This window comes from Magallana gigas, chromosome 5, assembly GCF_963853765.1.
Source record: "Magallana gigas chromosome 5, xbMagGiga1.1, whole genome shotgun sequence".
Taxonomy (NCBI): domain Eukaryota; kingdom Metazoa; phylum Mollusca; class Bivalvia; order Ostreida; family Ostreidae; genus Magallana; species Magallana gigas.
The window spans coordinates 31,133,871-31,154,642 of NC_088857.1; the positions used below are offsets into that span (position 1 = coordinate 31,133,871).

The 20,772-nt window shown below is 31.0% G+C and overlaps 1 protein-coding gene and 2 long non-coding RNA genes across 3 annotated transcripts in view; all 3 read right to left on the bottom strand.

Moving 5' to 3' along the window:
• Positions 1–3,995: 3,995 nt before the first annotated feature.
• LOC105348453 (uncharacterized) lies at positions 3,996–5,435 on the bottom strand. Its single transcript, XR_004601295.2, has 3 exons — positions 5,091–5,435; positions 4,484–4,587; positions 3,996–4,385 (listed from the first exon to the last, which is right to left on the bottom strand). It is a non-coding gene; the product is annotated as an uncharacterized lncRNA (long non-coding RNA).
• A 35-nt stretch (positions 5,436–5,470) lies between these two features.
• Positions 5,471–20,772, bottom strand: part of LOC105326528 (uncharacterized) — a 57,496-nt gene continuing 42,194 nt past the window's right edge. The window contains exons 5-13 of the mRNA XM_066085205.1: positions 8,973–9,005; positions 8,764–8,826; positions 8,475–8,537; positions 7,473–7,520; positions 7,094–7,180; positions 6,503–6,589; positions 6,154–6,367; positions 5,990–6,055; positions 5,471–5,550 (exon numbers count right to left, since the gene is read on the bottom strand). Of these exons, the coding sequence (XP_065941277.1) occupies positions 5,471–5,550; positions 5,990–6,055; positions 6,154–6,367; positions 6,503–6,589; positions 7,094–7,180; positions 7,473–7,520; positions 8,475–8,537; positions 8,764–8,826; positions 8,973–9,005 (741 nt within the window). The remainder of the gene's footprint in view (positions 5,551–5,989; positions 6,056–6,153; positions 6,368–6,502; positions 6,590–7,093; positions 7,181–7,472; positions 7,521–8,474; positions 8,538–8,763; positions 8,827–8,972; positions 9,006–20,772) is intronic.
• On the bottom strand, positions 11,728–18,018 carry LOC105324410 (uncharacterized). Its single transcript, XR_004601294.2, has 6 exons — positions 17,935–18,018; positions 16,656–16,751; positions 16,281–16,518; positions 16,104–16,166; positions 15,904–15,963; positions 11,728–12,160 (listed from the first exon to the last, which is right to left on the bottom strand). It is a non-coding gene; the product is annotated as an uncharacterized lncRNA (long non-coding RNA).

Here is a 20,772-nt window from a genome sequence, read left to right on the forward strand (position 1 = left end):
TTAGCACAATACCGTTATATTTATCTATGCAAAATGCCATGCATCAACCATTATACCCAGAATATTTTGTTATAAATCTTATAGTATATATGTGTCAAACGTTCACACAAATTAATGATCGTTGCCAATGACTGATTTTTTATTAATATTAAAGACAAACAAATAATAAAAGACCAATTAGTGCATAATATTAATTAATAAACTAACCGTTTCGTTTTCTAGAAATGATTTTAATCAGGAAAAGGTTCACTTATTCAGTTTGTTGAATCCGCTACTTAAAAATATATCATTAAGGCATCTTAGCTTCATCAAAATCATATTTCGCATTTTTTTCTTTTTGAATAAAAGCTGCTTTGAACAGTTTTAAAAAGGTATATACTGAAACCAAAATTAGGGAAAGAGGGTTGATCGTCACAAACACTACATTAGAAGTCTTTGGGTTATCTTCAGTCATGCATGTATGTGGTATCATATAAGTCAATACAATAGTACTATATAGTGGCTTCTAATACGCTTCTTTGAGTTCGGCGACAATTCATCACATCCTTCGCTAAGGAAAAGACGGCTTGACTTAAAATGAATTGTTCAATGACATTAAATTGGTTCGTGTGTATCATTCATCACCTTATATTTCAATTTTTTAACGGCGGAATTTGGTAAATTTCTTTCATGTATGTTTGCATCAGTATGAACGATTCATTTTATATGATTTAGATAAGGCTTTAAAAAGCATGTTTTAATGATTTCATTAAATTTCCAGATTATTATAACGTTAAAGTAATAACATTTCAAAATATATCAGCCAAAAGAATAAGTATATTTGTGAGCATATTGTTTTAACAATAAAAAAGTATGTCGATAGTATATAATGAGCAAATGATATCTGTAATTTGAAACCATACAAAATATTCTAATAATAACATATTTTTAGTTTGAATTGAAAACTATAGAGCAAAAGATGCAGCATTGTACATATGGCATCTGGAAGATGATCATGTCCTTTTTAAAAATGACCGTTCAAACACAAACTATTTCAAGGTAACTGACTTGACTCTTCTTTAACATGTTTTTCAACCATGGATAAAGTTTGTTAGGCATCATAGAATCCAAATATACTGAAAATTAATAAATGAAGCTGGATTTTCACATCAAAGAACCCAGCCTTTTTAATAAAATATGATAATGTATTTAAGAGGGCTGACCAAAAAGCTCCTGGACCATCGTGTTCGCATTTAAATGGTTTAATTGGGCACGCAGCATCGTTTTTGAAAATGGGGGGGGGGGGGGGGGTGGCAGACTCATCCAAAAAATATTGACCAAAAAAAAAAATAGAAAAAAACAAAGAAAATTTTTGATTTTTCCAAAATCTTCAAAAATCCGAATCCGTGTGGGGGTGAGAGGGGGGCTGGATGGCGTAGTATATCTAAAACATCAACTTCACTCCTATTTTTCCTACTTACCTTACTTTCATACCAATTTTTTACGTACTCCCAAAAAAGTGGGGGGGGGGGGCAACTCCATGATAATTCAAATTTTTATATGTAAATCTTTAAAAAATTGGTTGTTGCGAGAAAAAGTGTGGGGGGGGGGGGGGGGCACCCCCCTGCCCCCCGATGCTACGTGCCTGTTACTGCATAAATATTGTGGATCGAATTGTTTGTCAAAAAATCATATTAATCTAGAGTGGTTTTGAATGTTTTCTCTAAAATAAAAAAATGCCTTTGTTAAAGAGTCGCAGATAGTACCTACGGTCCAGTGTAAAAACTATCCAAACTTCCTGATTGAGGTTTTGGATATGGATATTAATTTTCTCTTATAAAACATATCAGACCATCATTATCTTCAATTGTTAAGTCCTTAGTGTACATCATTTTTATACGTTGTTTGTAACAGTTTTTAATGTAACTTTATACTCGTAAAATTTTCTGATGAAAACTGCAAAATAGAACCTAAATTAATTATTAGAAAAATGTACGTCACAACATTTTTTTAGATGTCAGATAAACATAACTAAGGCATTATTTAGCATCAGAAAACCGCATGGTTTTGTTAAAAGTAATATCGTTGTAGGCAGAAACTTGTATATACTTGTATATCTTGTTTAATTTTATTGTCAACTTTATCAGAAAACTAAAAACAAATATATTATAAATTAATCGTCGGGATGAGCAAATTTATAGCATTTAGACATACAACAAAGAGAAAATTCAGAAAAAGAGTTATATTCCCTTAGCATTGATATAAAATAAATGTATAAAAATTGAAAATTTTGGATAAAAATATCTTGAACTTATCTTTTTGGATAAAAATATCTTGAACTTAACAAGAATTCCAATTACTTCTATTTGATTATATTCACATAAAATATATAAAACTATCTTGCACACTTTTTAAAGAATTCGGAAGTTTTACATAAAAGCATGACTTCACAGAACATTGGATCTACATGTACTTAATTGAGTAGAGGTTATTTTTTGCAGAAATTACGTTAAGAAGGTGTTTTTTAAAACGCCAGAGAAAGCGACGTCAGCTGACCGCACGGAGCAGCGCGCCATCAAGACAATCTGTGTCGACTTGGGTAAAACACCGATAGAAACGAAATAAATGATGAAGAAAACATGAAAACATCGAAATATTTCGAGATCGCTCATCCATAAGTGACACGAGCGTTTTTTATGAAGTGTGCGATTGAAACTTCAGACCAGACGGTGATTGCGCATATTACTCTCAGTTAAACCAAGGGCTAAGACGTTATTAAACGTCGTTAAGTCATACTGAGCCGTGCAGCTTGTAAAGGCAACGTATAATTAATGATAACTCCAATGTAAGAATTAACATTGCTCTGATTTTAAATTCTGTACATATACTTATGAGAGTCTATATTAGAATATTATGGTACTTTCCTGAAAATGGATTTGTTATTTAGCTTGAAATAGCATATTTCCACGAACTTTTTGAACAACCTGCATTCACTAATTTAATAATAACACTGATTTTGGCTTGAAGAAAATATACACTACATACAATAAAAAAATTCTGAAAAATACAGTAATGGCTATCTTTGTTTCCATGCAAGTCATTAGTCTTAGCAGTTTACACTCAATGAACAAAAATAATTGATGATAACATAAGCAATTTAAAAAAAAAGAAGAAATTTTTGATTTCTTCAATGTTGGATTACAGGTAGGGGAATTGTAATCACATCTTCTCTTAATGTTGTCCCACAGGAGAGGTTTGCCTAAAATACCATCTTGACAAGTCTGATTAAATAAAATTCCATTGCCGCATGAAACGTATCCATGGCACGTGTAGCAGGATTGGTAGTCTCCGTCAACACGGTTAGTGCAGTTGTTGACACAAACTGGTATAGAAATGATAAAATAGAGTTGTTACAATTTTATAAATTTAGAAAAAGCTTTATGATAAATCACCGCCATTTTTTGGTAAATAAAATACATGGATAGAATTTACCATTAGAATTGACCTGTACAATAAAGTTATAGATACATGTATACGAGGAGGAGGAAACAATAAATAAAAGCAATGTTAAATATTGAATTTGAATGTACTTGCTTGATGAATAGATCATAGTGTAAATAATTGTTTTGACCTCTTCTTTTCATGAAAGAAAATCTAAAAAAAAAAAAAAAAAAAAAAAATATATAAAACAAGGAAAAGTTATTTCAGTTTGTTTACTTTTTCTTTGTGCCAATTTATTTTTTGATTTAACTTTTCACTTGTTTTGATTTTTATTGATGAAAGGTATATTATATAGCTCCAAAGAATTCAATCAAATCAAATTGTATGTGATTCAACAAAGAAAGAATTTCATGTTTAGATTAACATTTACACTCCTTGTTAACATTTAGAAATAAAGATCAGTCAGTATGTATAAATGTGGGTCGGTCACCTGATCAAAAACACGAAGGCTGGTTCATAATTTACTTCTGTATTATTATATAACATTACCACAACAAAACGAACGTCTGTGACTTAGGCTGTTTAAAATTAATTCTACGTTTAACGTAACATGAAAATTTAAAACCTACGAGGGAGGGAGGAAAAAAATAAACAAACAAAAATTTCAAACAAGTGTGTATTTATTGAAAGTCACCCATTCAGTTATCAATACATCAACACCGTCATATAATACATATGGTAGGATTCAGTCCATGTTAATTTTTGCATTTTCAAAGCATATACTTTTGTGTAATTTATGTTTATATCCTTTCTGTGGGTACATCATGTATACTGGACGAGAAGTGGAGTGACTTGCAAGCACATCAAGATGTACATCCAATGGATTTACATCAACATAGCAACCGAAGGGAAAACTTTTTCTTTTCAGGGAAAATGTTGCACAACACATGTGATTCACAGATTATCTACAATCAAAATAATGATATTATTTCATACATTTTCATAATGACACATTTTAAAATTTAACATATCAGAGTTGTGTTGTAAGATTCACTGTACCTACTTCTAAGAACTCAAGACAGGGTTCTTAAAATAACTGCCACCCTACAAGTGTATTCCACTTCTCTCCGTTCTTCCACTTTAGCTGGGCCACCTGTTAGTTTCTTCCTATTATATATTGTGAATAAATGAATTATTATTCCTGAACATGTTATTAAAAATGTAGATACATTTCAAATGAAAGGAATTTGCAGTCATTATCATGTCAAAACTCTTATCTAAATCAGTTAATTATGCTGACTTAATGCATTGCCTCACTTCAAGGTGTTGCATCCACAATTATTATATTTAAAACCAAATATTGGTAGTTCGAACACTGAAATCTTTGTGTAATTTTATAGGGTCATTCACCTTTGAAATTGAACAAAAGTTAAAAAGGAACAAATTTATCACATCTTTAAGCTAATATTGAAGTCTATGGAGAAAGATATAATTTTTAAAACTCTTTTTATATCTTTTCAGTACAGCGGTGGTAAGAAATTACTTAAGCTTTCCCCTTCTTAAAAAAATGCAAAAATAACTTAACCGTACACATTCTGAGTTTTTGTTAAATAAGATGGGTAGTCATTTAAGTTGTTGATGGATCACTTAAATAAATATATACAACAAACCTCGTTTTTGCCTTTTTGGGCGGAAGTTGGTGCAGCATGGTTCAGGCTCTGTGACTTGACAACCGACATTAAACAATCTCGAATCAGATTTTTACTGCCAACTTCGATCATGTGTTTGTCTGATCCATTATTGTTGGGTTTTTTTTTACTTTGAAAGTGGCATAGACTTTCGTGTTCTTCGTATTGTAAAAACTGAATACCTTAATGCTGTCTTTGAGCATGTTTTTCTCTCATACAGGATGTAGAATTCAGTCGCTAAATGAAAACCCAAGCCGAAACGACTTTTTCAAATCCGGATTTGTTTGTTTTTTCAAAACGACAATTTCGCCGAAACCTACGCGCGCGGGTTACGTTAAACGTAGAATTAATTTTATACAGCCTTATGTGAAAAACATACCAGTTTCGTTCAGAAAGTGCTGTAGAACTAAATCGTTAATAATCTGCGTCTCGTTGTTGAAGCCTGTAGGTAAAATTTTAAATATGTTACATGTAGTTATAGGACATAGTGCTTTTATACTGTTTTCAATCATTAAGAATATCATCAAAACAAACTTAAAAGCCATTCAAAATGCTATATCGCAAAAAGCATTCAACACTGTTACAAAGGCTAATGTATTTATGGCTGAATTTTATTCTACCGATCGCATAGTTTCAATTCTGAAACATGATTTCGTTGTTCAAAAAAAATACATGCTTTCAATAATTTAATAGGAAATCATGTTTCCGAAATGATACTTTAACGATCCTAAAATCCTTAAAATAAAATTTGTGTGCATCATTCCCCCTTTAAAAGTATTTTTTCCCTGAACTTATTTGTTTAAAGCAATTATATTTTTCATGTTGTTATACACACACATCTGAATAACTATACTTAGATATGGGAGGAAAAGTCTTTTTACCAATCGATTTCGTGATATTTTGAAATTGCTCCTTGTCGATAGTCTTCCTCTCAATATTGTCCAAACCTTTTTAAAAATCCGTACAATAAATATTTGTAAACTTAATTATATTAGAAATATGAAATTTATCATATATGGAATTCATTATTTGTACGCAAAATTACCTAATTTAAAAGCGGTTTTCATCTCTGTTAGATTGGAAGGTAAGCTTTTCAGAAGGTCCCATTCTGGCATCTTCTTAAACTTTTGGTCAACCTCATTGGGGATATTCATTGTGCTGACATATCCAGCGAGGACGGTAGACAGCACGATGAAGACCAAGACTACGCAAAACAGAATCACGTACCTCTTCATTTCATTTCCTTTTGGAACCTTCATCTTGAATTAAAAAAAAAAAAATAACAACAAGAGTAATTATAGACTCCAATGCATCAGGCTTAAATATATGTATTATTATCACCAATAATGTCATTTGATACGATTATGTTGATCGCTTTGATTTTGTCACTTTACCTCATAATGTATTTTGGGGGTCGTTGCGGTAGGAGTAGCTAGTAGTCGTCTGTCGGAGTTCTCGACCACTTCATTCTGTTTGCGCGACTTAAACAATCATGGATTATTCTCAGACATTTAACATACTAGTATTGCAACCAACATTTTAACAAATATTCAAATTAAATGCATGGAGAATGTGCGGATTTGTCAACATTGGATGAAGGTTTTATATCATATAAAACATTCTATAAACTTTATATTAAATGCTTTACTTACCAACGGATTATTTTTCAAGTAAAACAAGAGTAATGATATTGATAACACAATATACATGTATATTTAAATGTTTTAAATCTAGCACCAATATGATTTTGAGGATTTTTGTTTGCTGTCCACTGCTATTTAAAATCGCATATTTGCATTGGCTTCAAGTAGAACTGGAAATATTTAAGATTTTTGTGTGTTCTTGGTTAAGTTTAATTTTGTTTCATCTATGCCTGTAATCAAACAGGTTTTGTGATTTTAAATGCCTTAAGTTTATTCATTACTAAAATCATTTAAATGAAATTTCAGTATGTATTTGGTGTTTTCAAATGGCTGTCAATTTACCACAGGTGGAGTCGAAACAACAGGCAACGTAGCAACTGTGGAGATGCTGTTACATCGCTCAAGGTCCATGTCTCTATCTACATGGCACTGATACAAAATAGTGTGGTATCATTTAAACATTAGACTCTCAAAACATATATATTTAAGATATGTAGATATTCAAAACATACATTATTGTTTAAGTTTCCTGTTTATAGTTATGAAATAACAAACTGTTATTTGTTATTAATACATGTACTTTAAATTGTATTTCCTTAGAGTTACCACTAGTTTCAAAATCAATGTAAATTGACAAGTGTAGACAAATCAATGATTTACTGTCAAGATATTCAGTGAAGCAAAGCTTATATGTGTGTCAAAACACTCCATATGTACTTACCTCTTCAATGTCAACATATGTATGGCAGGACCCATTATTTTTAAATGGCTGTAATTAAATAATTCAAAAATATTATTAAATAACTAAAACTTGCATTTTTACAAGACAGAGCTTTAAGTGCACATGGCTTACTTTTACGAACACTTTTGCTAAAGTATCTTGCAAACAAATGCATTATAAATATGTTGTTAGCCATGTGTATATAATCCATCTATCATGATAAATCAGAGGTTTAGACCGGCTCTATTCAATGATAATTTTGTCGAACGTTAGTGTAACTCTATTTTTCAAACAACCATTAAACTAAAAATACTTTTTACTTTGTAGTCTTGGGCATTTCATGCATAATACTTTATAATTCGATCTCTGTTATCTATATATTCTATATACATGATTCGTTTTCGTATTGTTCAACTCGTATAAATCATTTGATAAACTTCTATTTGCACGCAAATGCAGCACACAAGAAAAGACATAAATTATACAATTTAAAGAGTTTTAAAATCTAAGCAATGGTTGGCATATTTGGCTTTTTTCCAATTCCTCGCCTTTCTTCTTTTGCAACTTGTCACTTTTTAAACCCTATCTTATTTTTTTTTTATATTAAGTACTTCACCCTTTAATGTCAATTGATGACGTATATATATATACAGACATTTATAGATTTTTACATCTGCATATATTTTTTCTGTTCAATATAATCTACCTGATTTAAAGACCCAAGCATAAGAATAAAGAATATGTCAAAACTTCACATGTATTTAATGTTCCATAAACTTCCTTATTTCCGTTGTCGCAAGTAAAAAAAATCCTTGTATTTTCAGTCACTCTACTACCGTCTAGCATTTGCAACTATAATATTTTATGATGTTTCAGAGACCTGTTCCCTTTTTTGCAGAATTTAAACATACAATAAACACAACTGCTACTGTAGCTGCTGATGTTTAACATTGGAAAATAACGAATATGCATAATATTACAAACCCGTCTGCACCAACTTACCCTACAACTTTCGTAACTGCTACTACTGGTGCTGATACGGTTATCCTCGATTGCGTGTCTAGCCTAAGAACAATAAATGCTGTTAGCTAATGTTGAATATATTAATAAGTAACTTGATCCGTTTTAAAGATGCATGTTTATTCTAAATTTTCGTATTTGGGGAGGGGGGGGGGCTGTTCAATCAACTGAGTGCATAGTTTTACATCTGGTAAAGTTATTCATTATCTAATTTTTATAAAACCTCAGGTAGACCACTTGAGTAGTACGAATTATATATTCATGTATATACCCCATGCTTGTGAGGATCACCTCCCTTGAATACAGACAAGTCATTTCCCTTTTTGCTCATCCTCTACAATAAAATATGTAGTAAATATGTACATTTAGATAATAAGAGTTATAATAAACTTATAACAGACAAAATGTTTCCAATCTTGATAGAATAAAAAAAAACTTAGTACGCCAAAGATATTACCTTTTTATAGACATTGAACATACCTTTTTGGAATTCTTGAATATTTTAGAATGATACTAAAATGTAAAAAAAAATTGATAAAGATCTTGATAATGTATTTTTCGAAGTTTTAAATTATTTTCAATCATTCAATAAACGACCATGAATACGTACTTTGAAAGGAATGAATTTTCGACGCTTTTTCTAAAGATAAACAAAAAAGAGTCATATTCACCGCATTTGTAAAAATTATGCCAAGGTTGTAATCAGTTTAGAAATATATCAATTATTAAATACTTTTTAAAGGCGAAAACGTGATTTCAATAATTCTAAGATGGAAACAATATAAAACAAATATAAAAGGTAAAAAAAATTATGTAGACAGTATATTCATACGGCGAAAATTCAATTTTCGTATTTTTCCAATGCATTGGGTTATTCCTTCTAGTTTTCAATGCATGTTTTAAAAGTGTTTCATTTTTCCTATCCAAATTTACCTGGCTTTGTGTCATATGAAAGGGTATAGCAGATTTACCAACTACACCATGCTACAAAAAAGATAAAATTAAAAAAAAATCATTTTTGTTATGTCTTAACAATCATTTTCATCGTTCATTTTCAGTGTTACATAGACTATTTCCAACATATTGTTCTGCTGGAATATTTGCTTATTTCTTTTTATATTTAAGTGTACTGCATTTATGTTTTGTTGTAAAATTTGAACATCATATGAGATTCACTAAGCAGTGTAACAAATGATATAAGTATCAATCTTATAATTCAAGCCAGATTTAAATACAATGCAAAGGTGAAATCAGAAATAAATTCTTACCGCTTCTGATAGTAAATCCACGTACGTGTTTGGAGTACCTCCGCCATCACTTTCAGTTTGTGGATCAGTAGTAGATTCCTCTGGGGTATCCTGCAAGATAGTATACAAGTGTAAATTTAATGAAAATTTATCTATTTAAAAATAAAATGAACATGTAGTTTTTTTTATATGTAACTGGGATCTATCTAAAAATCTTAAAATCATCAATCCAATTAAATTCAATTGATGCATGTAATTAGAATTAGGAATTACTATTAGGCAAAGTGTTTTTCTTCAAAAATGAAAAGAAAATCTCTGCTACACTCACCATGACCGCAGATGGTATCGATGATTGGTCGAATCGATTGGTATTTTACTTCCGGATCGATAATGTCTTGAGTGATATACAAGAAGATACGTTCAGAATTATGTAACAATGGACAGATCCAACAACCGACTAAACTTTACAACTGCATAAACTTTCTAGTATATACGTGATAAGCTTTTTCTTTCTTGGGTTTGAACGCGCTGATTCAACAGCATAAAAAGTTCGCTTTTAATTCATATTTTGGAGTGAGTTTAAAAGATACATGTTTTCATTTTCTGACATCTTTTCCATAAACCTTTTTTGGTTTTTCAATTTTTCTTTTCTATAGAAGAAAAAACTTTTCACAAAACTTTGAAAATTTCTAGCTATAGATGTAAATTTCCGAGTCGGAAACATGAAATTAACCCACTTATTTGCTTGGGGAAAGTGTAAAGGACATAAGTGCAAACAACCTTGCATAAAAGACATGCAACGCTATAAAATGTCTGGTACTGTCTTGCACAACTACCAATGAAAATCGATTATTCTTTTGTACAAATGTATTGTGATCAAAATATAAGTAATTGAAACCAGTTCTAAAATCTCTATGTACCTCTTTTTAAACTTAATGAAGTCCATTTTTAAGTTTTGATATTAAATGCATCATAAAAAAGCTGGGGGTAAAGCGAATTAACAGTGAATAACTTGATTGTGAGAACACATTTTTTAAAGCTGCAAAGGGAAAAAAAAATTTGAAAAAAAAACATTATTTGCATCTTTTCTTATTTATTATGCATAATAATTGCAAAAGGTTGACATGAACTGGTCACAGAATTTTATATGCGTTTAAATTGCATATCAACTTTTTATTCATTTATTTTTGATTTGTTATGTATTGCACAATAAATTACTAGTGCATCACCTGTACCAAACATTATTTTTAAGAAAAATTTCAATAACCTTAATTTTTTGTCTTTATCATGATATTTTTTACAAACGAAGGACCAATGATGTGCATCTTTTAAACTTCCACATTAACACATTGGTTCTGCTATCATATAACATCGATAAAGATAATATTTAAGAATACAATTATGCCTTAATTTTGCATGAATGATATTTAAAAATCTTTAACCAAAGAAGAATGATACTTAAAAATCTTTCACCAAAGAAGAAATACTTAAGAGGCTTTTTAAAATCGCTCTGTAGTTTTTTCATAATGAGTTATATCTTTTAGATAAAAAGGAACTAGATTATTATAAATTTTGAATGTAGTAGATAATTCAAAGCGGTCTCGTCTCATGAAATACAGTGAAGTTATCAAAAATTAAAAAAAAAATTTAAATCCTAATCTCAATACTTCAATTGAATATCTTAAGGAATACTTTTTCTATATCTTCTGTAAAACTAATTTTATTGTAAATAAAATCATTTTTGGCCACAAATTTTGTAATAATAAAGTGTTTAAATAACAGAGAACGTCTTCTGCGTAATCAAATACATCGCTAAATGTCACGCAAATATACATGCATATACCGGTTTTATGTAAAAATTAGGAACAATCAGGTATATGTTCATAGAACTTGTTAAAAATAAGTTTGCGTCATATATCTTATGCACCAAATCTAACAGTTTACAGTATTCGAAGAACATGACATACGATAAGCAAATAAACAATTCATTTTATTTTAAATATTCATTTTCAAAACACAATACATATAATGTACTTATGTTAAAAAAGCTGGGTGTAACATAACTGGGAATAGTCGTATTAAATTGATTATTTTAAAAGGTGTTTCTAGCGTCAAACCAGTTAAGACAGCATGCAGCTGTAATTATAAAAACACAATAAACAAATACATGTACAATTTTTGACTAAAAAAGATTTTTTGCAATAGTTCTTCAGTCAAATTTTGATAGATAGTCTGGGTCACAGGTAGAGGAACGTATCTCGCATCTACGTTTAATGTTGTCCCACAGGAGAGGTTTGTTTTCAAGAAATTCTGCACAAGTCTTTTCGTATAAGATGTCATTGATGCATGAAACATATCCATGACACGTGTAGCAGGATTGGTAGTCTCCATTATTACGACCAGTACAGTTGTTGACACAAACTATTATAGAAATGATAAATAAAATAATAAGGATAAGTGAATTAAACCTTGTACAATCTAATTAATGTAAGAATTTTCTAAAGAAATTTAAATGAGTTTTTATAGATCGTCATCGTTATAGTAATCTACGCTAGAAATCAATACTCTATACAGAGTTATTTTCGCCCCGTGTAATCTTCGCCTTTCTACACTTGCAACAAGTTTCGCCCAGACACAGTTTTGTTTAAAGAGAAATAAGGAGACTTTGGGATTCGCCTATTCTAAAATTCGCCCGCTGACAACGAGGGCAAAAAGGGCAAAAATTAAACGGGGATGAATATTTCCCTGTATACAGTACAATTTCCGTTGACGCTACTGGTACTGTACCAGTTATCGGCTAAGACCAGATATCGGCTAAACTGTGGGTTCGGGTTTATAGCACGCAACTATCCGAGATTTTTTAATTCAGTCGTCTGTTTCGAATAAAGAAAAGTAAGTTTGCTTGAAAACCTTCTTCAATATGTTTTAAACATGAGCTTTAACGATCATTGTTTACCGCTGATTTACATCTTTGCACTTTCAGCTGTGGGGGAAGTGACGTAATAAGTTAAAAATAGAATATGACCTCTTTGTGGTACGTAATTATATCCCTTCTTCGATTTGGCATATAATATCATTACATATAACATTTATAAATAAAAGGAACTCACTATATTCCGAGAGATTCATGGCGCAGTTGAACGCCTGATTGTATAATTATGTATTGATTAGCGTAAGATTTTGTGTATTACCGTATGATAATAAGCGAATAATTTTATGTGTTTTGTTTATGTATAATAACCCCTACGACCTTATATTTGACCCCGCAAGGGACATAATTCAATTTACACTTTGCAGAATATAAAATCAACATGTACAAGGATTTTACTATGTTATTATCACGAAGCCGATAACTAGTACAGTAAATCATAAAACCTCGGCAAATTCGGGGCGTGCTAAAAAGCACAGAAACAATATGTTTTGGGTTCTAAATGATGATGTAATCTAACCGATGGATAAATAAAGAGTTCACAATTTAAAGTATGAAAAGTTTTATTCCAATATATCAAGAAACAAGAGGCCCATGGGCCACATCGCTCACCTGAGGAACAATAGGTATGATAAAATCAGCTCAATGGAGTCATAATACAAACTATCTGGACAATGTACAATACTTCATGTAAATCCTGTATAAATAAAATCCATTTTCCCCTGGATATTCTTATGTTTATAATCATTAGTCCCTTTTCTAACAGGATGATTTTATAGCCATATCATATGTTGAGTATTGCAGTTCTAAAAAAGATCCGTAACAATAGTTTATATATGGGATATAAACGTACATCAAACTCTGAACCTTCTCGTGAGGCCAAAGAATTGTCCTGGGGCCAAAGTCTTAACAATTATAAAGAATCATCTGGCTGATTAGTTTTTAAAGATTTGCCCTATATATTCCTTTGTTAAACTTTGACACCCCCCCCATTGTGGCCCCACCCTACCCCTGGGGATCATTATTTTCACAACTTTGAATTTACACTACCTGAGGATGCTTTCACACAAGTTTCAGCTTTCCTGGCTGATTAGTTTCTGAGAAGAAGATTTTTAAAGAATAACTCTGTTTATTCCTATGTAAAACATCGACCTCCCATTGTGGCCCAAACTTACCCCCAGGGGTCATGATTTTCACAAATTTGAATCAACACTACCTGAGGATGCTTCCACACAAGTTTTAGCTTTCCTGGCTAATTAGTTTCTGAGAAGAAGATTTTTAAAGATTTACTGTATATAATCATATGTTATACTTCGATCCCCCATTGTAGCACCACCCTACCCCCAGGGGTCATGTTTTTCACATCTTTAATTCTACACTACCTGAGGATGCTTCCACACAAGTTTCAGCTTTCCTGGCCGATTAGTTTCCGAGAAGAAGATTTCTAAAGATTTAATCTATATATTCACTTGTTAAACTTCGACCCCCCCCCCCCCCCCCCAATTGTGGCCCCATCCTCAGGTGAGCTAAAAAGGTTAAGTTTACAATTCAATAAGTTGGTTTCTGGAAGAACAGATTTTGAAAATTTTCGTAATAAATATTGACATTTTTTTTTTACTTTTTTAATCTTTAGCTTTTAAGATCTGTGTACAAACATAGAATTGTGAGCTAATCTCTGTATCTTGCTTATAATTCGAAGCTTAACACTCAAATATGGTTAGTAAATAGAAATTGTAAACAATTAAACACAAGAAACTTGCACTACATGTATAATGAATTATATATATACATGTATATACCTACATATTTCCGTAAGCGATATCAAACTCTATTTAAACTGAATAAACTAGAGAAAATGTCGAGCATCTCAACAAAACCTATTGCATTAATCTACCATTACGCAAAAGATAATGCCGAATTACCGATAGAATGAATTGTATTTCAGTACCCCTACATCAGATTTTGCTTAATTTGCGCAGGTAAACAGTTAACGTAACTGTTTGATTTACCGAAGTCTCTGTTTGATTTGATACGTAAAAATCACGAAATACAGACGATAGTTTCCAGGTTACAAAGCATAAATAATGAAAACGAAACGAAAATCAGAACAAGCTAACACCAACGTCATGTGTGAAAAATGTCAACGCATTGAAATATTTAGCCTCAATTTACTTCACAAAATCGGCACCAATATATTTTTCATGTTTCAAAATTTCCCTTCATACGCGAACTGTTGCACAACAAGCAAATTCATCATAGTCAGATCGACCCTTTTTCGTATAATGTCATGGCTGCTTTAAACAAAGAACCTCGTTTTAGAAGTATGGAATACGAGTCTTGGTAAAATGGGTATGCAAACCCGGGCCGTGGCAAAATAAATGCCGGGGCAGATCGGCAATCGTCAATTCCAAATACGCATTATTTTGCAGCAATATATACAGCGAATACAAATATACTAGTCCATCAAATATCCTGAAATTTTAATGAGATTGGCAGATTAATAACTGCCAATCTTTTGTTTTGCCCAGGCCAAGTCTTGCCTACCCATTTTATCGGATGCCGAGCCCGATGCTATTAAACTGATTGAAACACGCCTTTCCTTTATAATTATTTTCGTAATAACTTAGATTTGAAACAAAATTACCCCTTAATTTTTGTAATTTATATTTTCCTTCCCATAAGGATAATTTATTACTAAACTACGTTGAATTTGCCTCGGTAGTTCTTGAGAAGAAGATTTTTAAAAATGCACCCCCCTTTTTCTACAGTTTCAAGGTTTTCTCCGCTTTGAATACAGATCGGACTTTTATTTTTGCAATTTATATTTGCCCTCCCATAAGGATGCTTTGTGCCAAATTTGGTTGAAATTGGATAAGCAGTTTTAGAGAAGAAGTTCAAAATGTAAAAAGTTTACAGACGGACAGACAGACAGACGGACAGACGGACGGACGGACGGACAGACGGACAGACGGACGACGGACAAAATGTGATCAGAATAGCTCACTTGAGCTTTCAGCTCAGGTGAGCTAAAAAGGAAACACGAAAAGAAAACGTAAAATTATAGCCGATAACTGGTACAGTGCCAGTACACTATACATAATGTTATTACACTTATCTTGTTACAAGGAAATTGAAAAATTCTTATTTCATTTTGCTTTCAATGAGAAACCGATATCTTTGACCCAAAACCACCACTTCAGGAATCTAATAAACCTGGTTGGACAAAAATGCTTACTTGAAGAATGAATCATGATATAAATTGTATTATGAACATCTTTTTTCCGCCATATATCATCTAGAAATAGTAAAGAAAAGTAAATATATTTTTATATTTAATTTGTTTGGCATTTCTGATTACAATTCAATGTTGTAAACATGTTTGCAATAGACAGTTAACCAGCCCTTAGTGGTAACTTGTTTAAGTACACAACATACCTGTTTCGTTTAAAAAACGCTGTAGAAGCCATTCGCTAGCGATCTTTGTTTCATTTTTAAAATCTATATGGTAAAGAATGATTATTATAAAAACGATATTTAGCTACTGATCTCATGCAATTGCAATGTATCTTTTCAGGTGGGATATGTTTTATTAAATGATCAAAATATTTTTACCAAGTTGTAGAGCATATTTCATTTCTGAAAGATTAGACGGCAGCTTCTTAAGAATTTCCCATTCTGGCATCTTCTGCAAATCCTTTTTGACCTGATTTGGGATACCTTCTACAAGACTCTTCGTACTGAAGTACTAGTAACCGGCAAGGACTATTGATAGTACGACAGCAAGCAGGATTATAGAAAACAAAACCACGTATTTTATCAAAATATGTCCTTTTGACGTCTTCAGCTTGATCTGGAAAAAAAGAAATTGACTACGATGTAGATTTAATATATTATATAAACTCAGGTTTATTTTCTTGAATGCAGATTTATCAAAGCATTTTTTTCTAAATAGATTCCATTGTTGGCATTAATTATGGAATATGTTACTTCTCTCTGTTTCGTTGTGGTCATATCGGTTGTAGGTTGTTCTTGTCCATTTTCCAGTTTTGTTCTGCCAACATTTAACACCACTTCGTTCAGCTCCTAAATAAAATATATGATTTTAACACAAGTATTTTTAGTATGCTAAAGGTATAATTACGTAATATATGGTTTAAAAAAAAATATTATAATGCTAATACAAAAAATAATCGAAAAATGTATGAAATCGTATATAAATGTAAAGCTAATACATCTAAATATACCAATAGTCTTGAATAAGTTGCTTTTTTGACAAAGTTTTGCTGGTCGTATATGAAATAAATTTTTGCTGCATGTGCATGTTAAAAATTATTCGCAGGGAATCTAAACATCTAAAACTTTTGGGGAAAACGTTTAGCTTGAAGATGGGAATGACATCATAGTGAACGTCATCTTAAAAGTGACAGACAACGCACAAACAATCTTTTATATAATTTTATGTGATACATTAAAACTTTAAAATCAAAGATTTCTGAAAGAAATACGTTAAGAAATCTTTAACCTAACATATGCAGTTATGTTGTGAAATGAATTTTATATGAATCCAAACAATAGTACTCTTAAAAATGGTGAACAAATAGTATTTCTACAAATGAAATATACCAATTATGACTTGCGTTTTCGATTAGAATTCATTTCGAAGGGACGAGTAGGATGTGGAAAAATTAAATTGTTATAAACCATGATAAGTTTCAGAAAAAGAAAAAATGAAAAGTACTTATTAAAGGGACTTGGACACGATTTGACATAAAATTTTCAAATTTTGTTTTTCCATTTTCAATGTTTATACTGATAAATGTAGAAGTTTATAATACTATGTCAAAATTTGAAAGTCAACTATCAAGTTATAAGCAAGATACAGAGTTCATAATTCTTTGTTTTGTAAACAAAGCTCAAATGTTGTCATTTTTACATATGTGTTGTATTGGTGTAAGTTTAATCAAATGTAACTTTCTTTTGTTGATAATAGTATTTATGAAGATATTGATTTAGCTTAAATTGTTTTTTACATGTCATTTTGTCTAAGAAATAGTAAAATTCTACATTACATTTTTTGTAAACAACTATAAGACTCGAGCTTTGTTTACATGACTATCAATTCTTACCTCTGTATCTCGCATGTAACTTGACTTTAACATTTAATATTTTGGTCAATCATTTAAAATGCACAAGTAAACCATTTTATACAAAAAAAATAAAAATAAAATTTTTGATCTCAAATCGTGTCCAAGTCCCTTTAACTTACCATGACCACAGTATAAAATCTAGATGTACACAGGAGTCAGGATCTTCACTTCCGTTTTGAGAATATATTGTAAGTAAAGAAAATATTTAAAGGATTGTGTAATGATCGCTTGAAAAATGTCAGTCGTCTTAAATTTACAACCGACGTATTCTAGCGTTGCTATGTCATCAAAGTTAGTATCATGAAGCAGTAAGTAGATGTCTAATAATTATGTTTATCAAGATTATATATATACGGACTTACAAAAATTATAGTGATGTTTCAACTTCACTTAAATTTTTGTGACCTTACGGATTTAAAGGAGAATGGTTTTATTGGCGTTTTAAAAAAGCGGCAATCTGGATTTCATTCGTCTGACATGGAAATACACGCTCCTACATTTGTGTCTGGTTTTCTTCATTGTTTATAAAAAAAAAATATTTCAGAATTCATTTCTCAAAACTGGATATTAAACCTAGAGATATCTAAATGCTTTTTTTTTTTTACTTATGATAGATCTTTTCATTGTATGTGGAAGTTAGCGTTGCTAAGATGAGACACTATTCTATAAATATCGCCAAATTGTTTAGGGTCGTGGTCTGGTAGTAGGATCCCTTCCCCCAGTTTCCCCTCTTTGGGACGTACATTTATGTAGATTTGTGCAAATGTCTGCCATGCATTCAGTAGGTCTGAATCAGCATCCTGAGTATGTTTTATTTTTAAAAACATCAATTTGCCGTTTTTGTTCGGTTATATTTTTCACTATTATTTCTCAAGTTTTAGTTATTAAAGCAGTCACATCACAAACATATAACAAGTATAATACTTTCTATGTATGCTGCACCGGAGATGAAGGAACCATGGTCTCATCAATAATTTTTTCCCGAAATATATCTTTTACATTTCATTTCTAAAAAAAAATTCCAACTTAAAACTTATTCTTAACGAAACTTCAGTGCTGGTCATGTTCAGATTCTTTTATAAAAGACTATAAAAAGAAGAACTAGCAATAAGAGATATTGCTCTAGAGATTGTCTTCGATTAATATGAATGTGTTGACAGTGAAATAACAATATACATTTTATTTGAATAATAACATAATCTAAAATCAAACATTTTTATATACCTTACAGACCAAATTGTATACCATTTTGAGTATTCAAATAAGCTTTTGAATTATTAGTGTATTGGTATTCTGTATTTCGATGTATTGTTATCAGTACTATCGAACGGTGTTGTTTATCTCATACTGCGTCAATATATTGACGTACCAAATTCGTAATTTAAAGACGACTGTAGGCTACAGAAAAGTAAAGTCCATGGTTGATAGATAGGTAAGACACAGAAAGATGAATGCTAGATTTCTGTTTAGAAATCACAAGCCAAGAATGCAGTGAAAAGGTCCTATTTATACATTATGTTTATCTAAGCTAGTTGAATTGATTTACAAGTTTATTTCGTCTTTGTAGTTGCTTGAATCTAGGAAAAGGCATGACAGAAACCATTAAATAATATTGAAACAAACTGTTAAACTGGATAAAAAATTAATAACGATCTTAAATTTGACATGGTGCACTTAATGTATATAAAGATTTGCTTTTGTGGACGCTACACCAAGTGTAGTCAAAATGATAGGAAGATAATTTTAAAGATTTTATAAAGAAGTTATAGCGTAATAATGAGAAGACACAGTGATTTATGGGAAAACATTGGAACTTTCAAAGACACAGTAAAAGCATGATAATGAAACAAACCACTTTTGATTTTGACATGTAAAGTAATTTAAACTTTCATATTGCAGCACAATTTAAACTGGAATGAATTGTGTAAACTTTGTTTGTGTAAAAAACGGCTAAATGATTATTCGTGTAATTTTGATCAAAATTAAAAGGTCCAGACATCGAGATATTAACTCTATTGAGGAGCCTTTATTTGATAGAGATAAAACGTCAATTTTAAGTAGAAATAAACTCTTAATTTGAAGAATTCACTTATATTTGCCTTAATCTTTTATTAAAAAACAAAACAAACAAATACAATCAATGTAATGCAGTACAGAATAAAAACAATTAGTACCCTCAACCACGATTAATTTTTTACAGAGTTTCTTTTTACAAATTATAGGGCGAGACCCAAGGTAAGAAATATTTAATGAAACCAAAGGGCAATGTGTATATTATCCTATAAGGTTAATGAATCCAATTAAAAACGTAAAAGAATGTTTTTTAATTCAGTCTGATTAAAATCACTCCCTTCTCCTTTACACTCTCTGTTTTCTATGATACGTCCATTATTGAGTTAAACCTCGCACAAAACAGATAAAATCATTTCTGTGATTGGTCGGGGTATATTAAGATTGTATGCAGATGTTGAGGTCTTGTTAAGAAGACCTCATATCAATGTCAAACGCTGGCGAGTGTAAGTAGAAGGAGAATGGTTTTATCAGACTGCTTTTAATGGGGCATGGTCACGATTTTGGTTAAATTTCATTGTGCCACTTTTATTATTTACAGTGGCTTCATGAATGTATTTCTAATGATTATTTGAGAGTCAGTCGTAGAGTTTTAGTATGACTCAAGGCTCACAACTTTTTATCATGTAAACAAGGCTCGTGCCCTGTTTTTGTTTACATAGGTTCAATAAACCGGTGAAAAAAAAATCAAACTGATTTGTCTTTTTATTCATTTAAAGCAGAAATAAACAGTTTCTAACGTTTAACACATTCATTATAGGTCTAAAACTAGAATTTTCACTTCAACATTCAAAATGTAAACAAAAGCTTTGTTTACATAGCAAAGAATTGTAAGCTCCGTAACTCGCTTAAAACTCAACAAATGACACTTACACTTTGGTTGCCTA